Consider the following 10,502-nt stretch of genomic DNA (forward strand, 5'->3'; position numbering starts at 1 on the left):
TTCAGTTTTAAGGGGGGTCCCACGGGATGCAAAAATTTTGTTTTCCGGAGTGAAGCATGATGTTGCCAACTATTTTGTGGTAAATTATCAAAATATTACGTGCCTTCTTCATTTACGTTTTTTCTACAAGTATTATGGTCTGGTTAGCAAAACGTATAGCCTTAAGGTTAGGGGAGGGGGATTACTCCGGTTTGGTACAGAAGTGCGACTGGAATGTGACTTGTCCGCATTCATATATTAATGCATAAAATTTTCAGTTCATTAATATAAAAGGTTGGTTCTGAGCACGAAAATCAGGTGCGGATCCAGGATTTAATGCAGAGGGTATCAGAGCCGAGCAAAGTATATTTTGCGGGTATTTTTTAGTGTATCTCAATTATCAAGACGTAATCAAGTGAACTACATAACTATTTAGAAAATTTTAAATACATCAAATCAATATTTCAACAATCTCAAACATATCATTTGTCAACTGAAACTAGCCCTTTACTAAAGTTTAAACCATCAAAAGTAACTAGATATGTTACAATGTAGCTCTTTGTTCCACCAAAAAAAGACTGTTTTTAACAGTAGCAAATATTCAAATATACGACACTTTTCCCTAACTTAGATCGAGTTATTGCCTGTTTGAATTAACAATTTTAATTTAATTAATACTTTTTGGCAACAGGACCAACCATAAATTACCTGATTTAAGGATGTCTGCTGGTCATGTTTTTGAATTCTTGTCATATTTTCGATTTTCTCAGGTTTTATCCATCCAAATGTATTAAATTTTTTTTTACACGACACCCCACTTTTGTCTTCATAAATCTGTTCAATAGATCATTTAAGATTTAGTGATCCGGCGGCATGAAATCCTTGTTATTTTTTCTTGGTTTAAAGGGTAATAAACAATTCCAATGTTAACAAATAGTAAAGTCTGAAGAACACCCTTTTCCCGCCATTTTCTAAATGTCTCGTATTTTGAAAACTACACACGATCGAGACTAATGATTTTATTACTTTATTTTGTTTAAATATCAAAGTTGTTTTCATTTTAAGCAACCACATGAAATCCTTGTTATTTTAAATTAGAGCAGCAGACATCCTTAAGTGTGTGTTTGTTTTTCTTGACACATGTTAAAACGCTCATTCTAAATTGATTTTATTTTAATATATGGTTGTGTACATCCGAGTTGTGTGCACTAGTCTCCAACTTAACTTATCGAAATACCTTTACATATATCGTTTCACTCAATAAATTGAAGAACCATGAATTTATAACTCCATGTGTACTTCATTCTATCTTTTTTCTCAAGGTCACATGTTTGTCTTTCTGTCTCTATATATATATATACTCGACAAGCTTGCAAAGTTTCATAACAATAGGATATATATTATAGACAATATATTAAATTCAATACTCATCTTTGCGTGTTAAATTTTGACGTTAAAATTGAATAATTTCAACTATCAACATTATGGGCTTTGAAAATTAAAATATTGCAAAAAAATACATTTTAAATGCCCTAATATATCATTTATTATGTACTTAAAGCAATAGAGTACTCATTTGATTTATCAGACTTAGCATAATTATTCAAAAGTCAAATTTATATCAGCCTGGGCCTAAAAATTGAGGTTTTTCAATGAAAGGGGCCTTACATGAAGATGTAATATTTTCCAGCAATTTTAAATTTGTGAAGCTTTTTGGTTATAAATAATCCTTACATATGTATTGAATGTACTTTAAATGGAAAGAAAAGTCACAAATAACATATCATATTAGTTTAAAAGGGTCTTAAGCCAAGTAAGACTGGAAAAAATAAGGGTCAATTTAGGCCGTGCCACATATTTACATTTAAAAATGCATATTGAGGCTATAAGAAAAATAAAATTGTGTCTTTTTTATCATTTCTATACTCATGTGACATGATACAACAAATCTGAGCACAAAAAGGCTCTTGCAATTAACTTTTCTTACAGAGAGTATGGTCTGATACAAAGATTTTTGCCTTTTTAATGAAATACTTGAATGCAATTTTAGTCTCAACAGGCTTATATTTAAACCACTTGCTATCCTACAGAAGAAAAAAAAGATATTATGTGAGATGGAACAGGTACAATAGACATTATAAAGTGCTTTGGATACAAATTTAGTGAGGTCTTAATTGTGGACTTCAAATTTTATGTACCAAGAACCCCACTTTTGACTTCATCCAAACAGGGCGTTAGACAAGGGTCATTTATACAACACATTTTGTACATATTGTCTGAGATAATCTTCTTTTCTGTAGATTCTGAGTTCATAAACAAGTAAAAGAACTAGATAAAGGCATAGAAACACAAGTATTGACACATGAAAACCTGTCAGATAGAAAGTCAGGATGCCATGAATGCATCAATATTGAAAAAGCCTTAAAATGCCTATTTGACCATAAAATGCCAAAATTGGTCATTTTTGCAGATATTCTATAAAATAAAAGTTTAAATCCTTTAGATTCATGCTATTTGACAAATTGACACCACCAAATCATTTAGGGAAGTTGCCAAATTACAGATTCTATTTTTACAGACTTCACCTCTTAGGTCCGAGAACACAATTAATTCGTAGTGCATTTCTTTTAGAACATAAATGAAAATTAAAAAAATCCCACCTGCGCTTTTTCAATGAAATTTTTACAGTGTGTTGTACTACTTTTGGGACAAATTATATCAAAATTATAGAAAACTTCATCGCCTCAAACTCAAAATATGGACAATTTTGTGTTTAGGGTATCTTGAAATCTTTTGACAGCTTCCGAAGTGCTAATTTTTAACCTTTTTCAGCTGGACCGAATCACTACTTTCCTGTAAAATTCTGGACCCAAATTTTTTTACAGTGTAATTTCACCCCCCTACTTACAATTTGAGGCATTAAACATGGAGAAATAAATTTGGAAGGGGTATAAAAATTATTGGCAAGTAACCCACTGTTAACACTAGGGACTATATTCGTGAACAACGAAAATCAAGGGACGACAATTGTGGTCTCGGACCTATTGTCTACATTGTTCGAGAGTGTCCTTTCATGAATATGCATACATTTATATACCAATAAGAGCGACATATGTTCTTTTGAGGTATTTACTAATCGTCATAGTGTGGAACACAATATACTTATATAAATAAAATGTTTGATTGCCAGTGACTATATGTACGCAAATGAAAAGTGAAATGGTGGATATCAAACATTCAGTTATGATCTTTTATATGTAATCCTGGTTGGATATTTTTATATGTCTTATTGTTTGTAGTTTTAATTCTATGTAAAAGTGAAGATACTCAATCACCTAGTTTATTTAAATGATTTTAGATTAAAGCAACTATATGCACATGATTTATTTGTTTTACACAGTTTGATTGAAAAGAAAAACTGACATAGCTAGATAATACAATTAATTATACATTTACTAACACATGTCTATATTTGTATTTTTGTAATTGTAATAAAATACATCAAATAACACCTCTACAAACTCATCTTAATTTATTTTCAATTTGTAGGAAACATAAATGTGACGTCACTTTTTGTGGTGTTGATACATTCTTGTGACTCATAATTATATTATGCTATTTTTGTGTACTGTCGAAAATTAAAATTTGGTGTTCGTTATATTTTGTGGTTAACATGTCGAAATGTACTATTATATTATTTATTTAAGTATTTCTCTGTCCTGAGTGTTTTTTATTTGTAATGTTTTCTTGTCATGTAATGTAATTTTAGCAGTATTTTCAACCTTTCCTTTAAGTGCGAGGTGTAGTTAGCCATAAAAACACCATTGTTTCTTAGAATTTCCAGTTACAAGTCAGGAATATGGCAGTTGTTATTAAATAGCTCGTTACTAATATGTTGCACTTCAGTGTTTCTGTTGTTCCGAATTTTACTCTAATAATTGATGTGTTTCCCCCGGTTTGAGTTGTCACCCTGACTTGATTTTTGCAATCGACAGTTTACTTTTGAACAGTGTTATACTACTGTTACATTTATGTAATACACTTCATGATACGAAAATATTGACTGTTGCTAACACCGTAAAACTATTAAAAAAACATGGTAGAAAAGAAAAACAACTGACTCCTGATTTATAATAAGCACACCCAATATATATTTTCTATTTATATCAATTTTATTTTACATTTACTTATTTTTACAAGGAAAAGATGTAAATATAAGGATGCACACAAACGATGAATGATACAATAGCTCTTAGTACATACATCAATAACCACTAGTTTATATAATAATACTTGTTTGTTAAATGACAAGTCAATGACAACAATAATACCTTTGTATCATAAGGTCTTTCGACTTTTCCGTGGAAAGACCTTTTGCTTTGGTTCTAATGTTTTGTTCTTCTTTTCTTCCGCCTAATTTTTTTCTTTCAAAAAATATTTCGCCCAGATTATTTTTTTATATGAAATCAATCAGATTACCATAGCTTTATGAATATTTTGATATGATCGTCACTGATGAGTCTTTATGTAGACGAAACGCGCGTCTGGCGTACTAAATTATAATCCATGTACCTTTGATAACTATTTCAACGCTTTTGAAACTGACACTACCTAACCAAATATTTTATTTTGTAAGAGTTATGTCCTCGAACACTATTTTTGCTTGTGTGCACTACTAATTTGCAACGGTAAAAGATTTTGACTAATTTATTTTACCAAATTGCTTGTTAAATCCTAACAATGTTTTGTTCATGTTGACTGAAGCGGTATAGATATTTCATATGACAATAAATTTCCTCTTATACATTTGATATCAGTGATATGAATTTGTTATTGGTAAACCATTAGTGATTGAGACCTACGGTCTTTTGATTTGAGGTCCTATGTAAAACAACAACAAACAAATAGGTCAAGGTTAAAGGTCAAGGTCAAATTTCTTTTTTTATTTAGGCTTATTTTTAATTACTTTTCAAAAACCATATATAAGATTAAAATATTTTGTTTTAGTGAATACTTATTTTTATTCATTCGTAACTCATCAATTTTAATTGGAAGCGTGCGTAGACATAAAATACGGGTTTTGGCCCTTCTTAATGTACATGTATAGCTATAGGTAAAGCGATATAATCATACACCATATATAACAAAGACCTAGAGTCTTTCGATTTGATGTTCTTTGTTTGTAACATTGAAATTAAGGACAAAAATGAAATACAGTAGAATAAATGTTAGTAAGCAATCTACTGTATCAATGTAATTGGTAAAATGCATCATTTTGATTATTATATTGTGGAAATACATTACTTATCAATAAGTATAATTACTAATTTGCTATACGTTATATAGTATACGTTGTGATGCATACAAATTAGTTGGCGTACGCGTACATCTCATCTCTATTTTTAAGATTTGTTAGGTATGCCAAAACAGTGGTCAAATCAATATCCTGTGTTTGCCCCATTGAAGCTGTGACTTTCGGTTTCGGCTGTACTTGTTGGTAACTTTCCTCTGAAATTTCTGATGACTCCTGGTCATCTTGAGGTTGGCCCACTGCGTTGTATTTGCATAGCATGCGGCTAATAATAATCATGGTGACCACACAGAAAACAGCACCAAGACCACTAAAAATTATAGAGTATGGTACGGTTAATGTTACGTCGTATTCTCTCGCTTCCAACAGCACTTTGGTAAGCCAACGCCCAACTGCCATTAAAGTTATCATTCCTACATTTTGTAAAAAAAAAAGTATATTTAAAACAATTCCAAGTATTATTTTTTTAAGTTAAAAATAAAATCACAAAAATACTGAATTCCGAGGGAAATTCCAAACGGAAAGTGCCTACTCAAACGGCAAAATCAAATGATAAAACACATCAAACGAATGGCCAACAACTGTCATATAAGGTAAAACTTGTCTGAAAGAGTTAAATTCGCGCCGGTCGGCTGAATGAATACTAAAATAGTAAAATGTTTAATCCAAATCTGGCAGAAATACGTTTTTACAACAGTGGGGAAGATGCCTATTTTTAAATTACTAGTATCTTAATAGACTACTAACTTTTTCTATGTTGTGATGCTATGCTATTGTTTCAGAAAAAGGGAGAAGGTTTGGATCCATAAAACGTTTAATCCCGCTGCAAATGTTTGCACCTGTCCTAAGTCAGGAATCTGATGTACAGTAGTTGTCGTTTGTTTATGTAATATATACGTGTTTCTCGTTTCTCGTTTTGTTTATATAGGTTAGACCGTTGGTTTTCCCGTTTAAATGGGTTTACACTAGTAATTTCGGGGCCCTTTATAGCTTGTTGTTTGGTGTGAGCCAAGGCTCCGCGTTGAAGGCCTGACTTTAACCTATAATGGTTTACTTTTTAAATTGTTATTTTGATGGAGAGTTGTCTCATTGGCACTCACACCACATCTTCCTATATCTATACAATAGAATTGTAAAGACTGTGACCTATGACAAATTTGAAATCTAGTACTTCTCATGAATTGCAAGTTAAACAAATCATAGGCATATACCAAAGAGCACATTATCAAACGTGACGAGTCGTTGATGTTGATTTTATGTATTTGTATATTTCATTGTTTTTTTTCTGTCATTTCGAATCGATCTTGCGGTCGCTCTCACAGCATCTTGTTTAGTTTTATAACTATTTTGATCTGAGCTTCACTGATGAGACGTATAAAGACGAAACGCGCGTCTGACGTATTAGATTACAATGCTGGCACCTTAAATAATTATTTACTTACAAACCATATATGTTTTAATCAGTTTGAAGTAATCTATCATAAAATCCGGTAGTTATATTACGTAGACCGGATGAAGCAAATCATTGTCTATACATGCTATATTTCATGCAATAGTTTTGATATATTTTGCACCGTGTATGAATTCCTTAAGCAAAATGTCCAGTTAAGGAAGATTCCTACCATTTATCAGTGTAAAATGAGGTTAAAACCCTTGCAGTTTTATTGGGGGATATAGGATACTTTTTTATGTTTTGTAGCATTGTACAATAACAAGACAACTGATTGCTTAATTCTGTATATTTTGGATTGAAAAATCCAATAACACGAATTGGCTCATACATTTTAGTAACAGAGATTGATATAACAATTTGATACTGACCTGCTAACATGTACAATATGATAGGAGCAATCAAAACACCAATTGATCCTGTTTTGCTGTAAGCAAAAGTTATTATAATTGATATAAAACATAGGACAAACCCAATGATAGTTTCTATCTGGTATTCAAGAAGGTGAGTTGCTGAAAAAGAAAAAAAAATGTTAGTATTAAATTCAATTCTTTATTACTTTGAACAATACATGAAGTCAGTAGAAGTAAAGACAAAAAAGTGGGATTTTCATCAAGAAAAAGAACAAAGTATTACTACGAATGGGCTGTATTTTGTAGTATTTGATTAAAGTGGTGCACAAGGAGATCCACTGTCACATTAGCAGATATTATAACCTCTGAGAATACAACACATAGTTACCTTATAATACGGTTAAATAATGATTGGTGAAGTACTTTTATGAACGGTTTGGAATTCAGCCTATCGAAACGAACTGAAGGATATTAAAAATAGAAACACAAATTAGCATGGTTAGGGCTTTAAAATGTTTGTTTATGAGCATAAAAACAATCTGGTTTCTGTTTGCTTTAAACTCATCTTCAGTTTTTCAGAATGTTAATAAATGGTGCACGTTACGTTTCAAAAGAAAACAAAAATATTTAGTATGGGGAAAAACTGATTACGGTGGCATCATTTATTTTCGTTGGTACCAATTTTCGTGGATTGAGGAAAAATTGCACATTCAGTTATATTTAAATTTGTGGTTTTGGAAAAGTTTGCATATATTCCATTAGAAAATGTGAAGTTCGTGGAATATTTATATTCGTGGTTCCCATGTAACCACGATAATTAGTATTTAACAAATATTAATGAATCCAAGTTCAATGTAAATCAACCAAAAACTAACGGTATATTAGACATGTTAGAATACAATCATATTCTGGACTCGTACATGTTTATCCGAACAAAATGGTGTAGTATGACAGATGTTTAAAACTGGTATTCATTTCACAACTAGCAAATGACACAACATTATTTTGTAAAGATAAAAACGATGCAATGAAATTAATGGTACCAATTTTCTTGCACCAGATGCGCATTTCGACAAAACATGTCTCTTCAGTGATGCTCGTGGCCAAAATATTTGAAATCCAAAGCTTATATAAAAGATGAAGAGCTATAATCTAAAAGGTCCAAAAAGTATAGCCAAATCCGTGAAGGAATCAGAGCTTTGCATGAGGGAGATACTTTCCTTAATTTATAATATTTTTTATCATTTTGTAACAGAAAATTATAATAACACAAAAAATCCGTATTTTCATGCCTGCAATGAATATAATTAAAAAGATCGTGTTTTTGAGACTACATTTTTTCAAATAAAATAATCTAGTGATTAGTAAAAAAGAAACGTCAGCAGGGATAACCAGGTCGCTCAAAATTTTACCATTGCAAGAAGCTTCAAATATGAATTCATTATATAACTTTAAAAATACTTAACTGAAAATAAATTAAAAATATACAGATGGAAACTACAACAGTTTATTGTACCAACCAAAAAAACATGTATTACGATGGAAAATAACTAATAACAGTTTATGTAATTTTTGTAACATATATATAAGAAGACTATGCTCATTATTTTTTCAATTGCTCTTATTTAACAAGATTTTGGCAACAAATAAACGATCTCTCAAAAAAGAGTAATTAACATTTTTCAATAAAATTAAAACACATGATATTTGGTTACAAAGTTACAGACAGTAAGTATTACCCAATTATTTTTTTTATTACAATTATTAGTTTTTCAATATAGAAGTCTTACTCTGAACAGAAAACAAAAAACATAGACGTATTCAGAATTTTTATTGATGAATACACCAAGAGCATGTAGAGAGTAGATACAAATATTAATGGACATAAGACAAATAAGTCCAATGTTACTTTCAATTAAAAGAAACATAATCAATAATTTTTAAAATTGTTAATATAGAGTTTTGTAAACAAAATGTATGTCAATTAATTTAATCAGCTGATTATTCCCTGGGTATCAATATATCTTTACGTGCAATACATTACATATCTGAACATTTTTATTGTGAAAAGGTTTGATATTATTGTCAAAAACAAAGCTTCAAATCTTAAGGTACGGCTTATACACATGCGACTTGTTAGATCCTATACACTGATTGGAGTTCAAGATGAATTATTGTATGTTTATAGATGAAGAATACGAATTGTGCAAAAGTCAAAATCAATAAGCAAATGGGACTTCACTACAACCTTACTCCTGAAGTAAATGCAGCACTCAAAATGGTGTATGTCTATGGTGACCTCGTTTGCCGAATGGTCCGAGAAGTTCAACTACTTGTATCATTAACCTGTCAAATCTATAGTTGTTTGATTGAGCCTGCACGTGGCAGGTGCTTTCGACCCTTAATTGACAAGAATTGCCAGTTTTTTTTCACCGAAGGTTGGTGGTTCTCTTCTCATTCCTTCCCCAATCAAAACTAGACGCAACGAAATGGCCATCAATACTGAAAGTGGCAAAAATATATCAAACAATCAGCAATTTATAGTTATTATTTCTCATTGTTTGAGGCATTTATACCTCGAGTTTTTGCTGTATGTCTAATCTATATCTATTTAACATCTTCTTAAATTGAAATAGCTATAGTTATACTTTAAATATATGAGCATACTTATATATTTTTCCAATTCTGGGGCTTCACCATATGTTATTGTAACTCTGATGCCATTCCCTGTAAGAACAGCATAATACAATCCCAGATGTACTGTTAGTGAACTTCCTCCACTATATCCCTGAAGTTCAGCCAAATCCATTACTAACCACCCAGGAGAGAATGCTCCTGTACACAATAAAACTAATGCAACTATTCCAAAAATTGCCGGACACAATTTTTCCATTTTGTTTGCTGTGGACTTCGGCATGTTCGGGTCAACGACTAGAGTGTTGTTTTTTTCCAACTTTTCAAGATAGTTTGATTAGTAAAAAATAGGTTAGACCGCGACAATGTAATTGTATTCTCTTCGGATGAAGTAATTTCAATGGATAAATGATACTTTTAAAATATTTTTGTGTAAATTGATAGTTGTAAGTTACATTAAATTTAAATGTTTTAAGTTATCAGTATAGTCGTTTGACCTGTATTTTTACCAATTGTGTTTTATTCCCGATTCTGACATTTTTAAATGAGGGGCGAAAAAGGGATATCTGCACGGTCGAACGCGAAAAAAAATGCCATTTCACGAAAAACAAGCAATTAAAGATTACCAGCACGTTGATCTTTTTCATGATTTTTCAAAACACGGAGATTAACAAACCTTTTTCACGGCTGCACGTGAAATAAAAATGGCAAATCACGTTGCACGAAAATAACCCTTTACCACCCTCTTAAAGCACGTGATGCGTACATTGTAGTA

The 10,502-nt window shown here is 31.2% G+C and overlaps 1 protein-coding gene across 1 annotated transcript; it reads right to left on the reverse strand.

Moving 5' to 3' along the window:
* Nucleotides 1-5,014: 5,014 nt before the first annotated feature.
* On the reverse strand, nt 5,015-10,044 carry LOC134700225 (uncharacterized). Its single transcript, XM_063561584.1, has 3 exons — nt 9,761-10,044; nt 7,112-7,252; nt 5,015-5,703 (listed from the first exon to the last, which is right to left on the reverse strand). Exons 1-3 carry the CDS (start codon nt 10,008-10,010, stop codon nt 5,348-5,350), a joined length of 747 nt encoding a protein of 248 aa, XP_063417654.1. The 5' UTR covers nt 10,011-10,044; the 3' UTR covers nt 5,015-5,347.
* Nucleotides 10,045-10,502: the final 458 nt, after the last annotated feature.

The sequence above is a fragment of the Mytilus trossulus genome, unplaced genomic scaffold, assembly GCF_036588685.1.
Source record: "Mytilus trossulus isolate FHL-02 unplaced genomic scaffold, PNRI_Mtr1.1.1.hap1 h1tg000128l__unscaffolded, whole genome shotgun sequence".
Lineage (NCBI taxonomy): Eukaryota > Metazoa > Mollusca > Bivalvia > Mytilida > Mytilidae > Mytilus > Mytilus trossulus.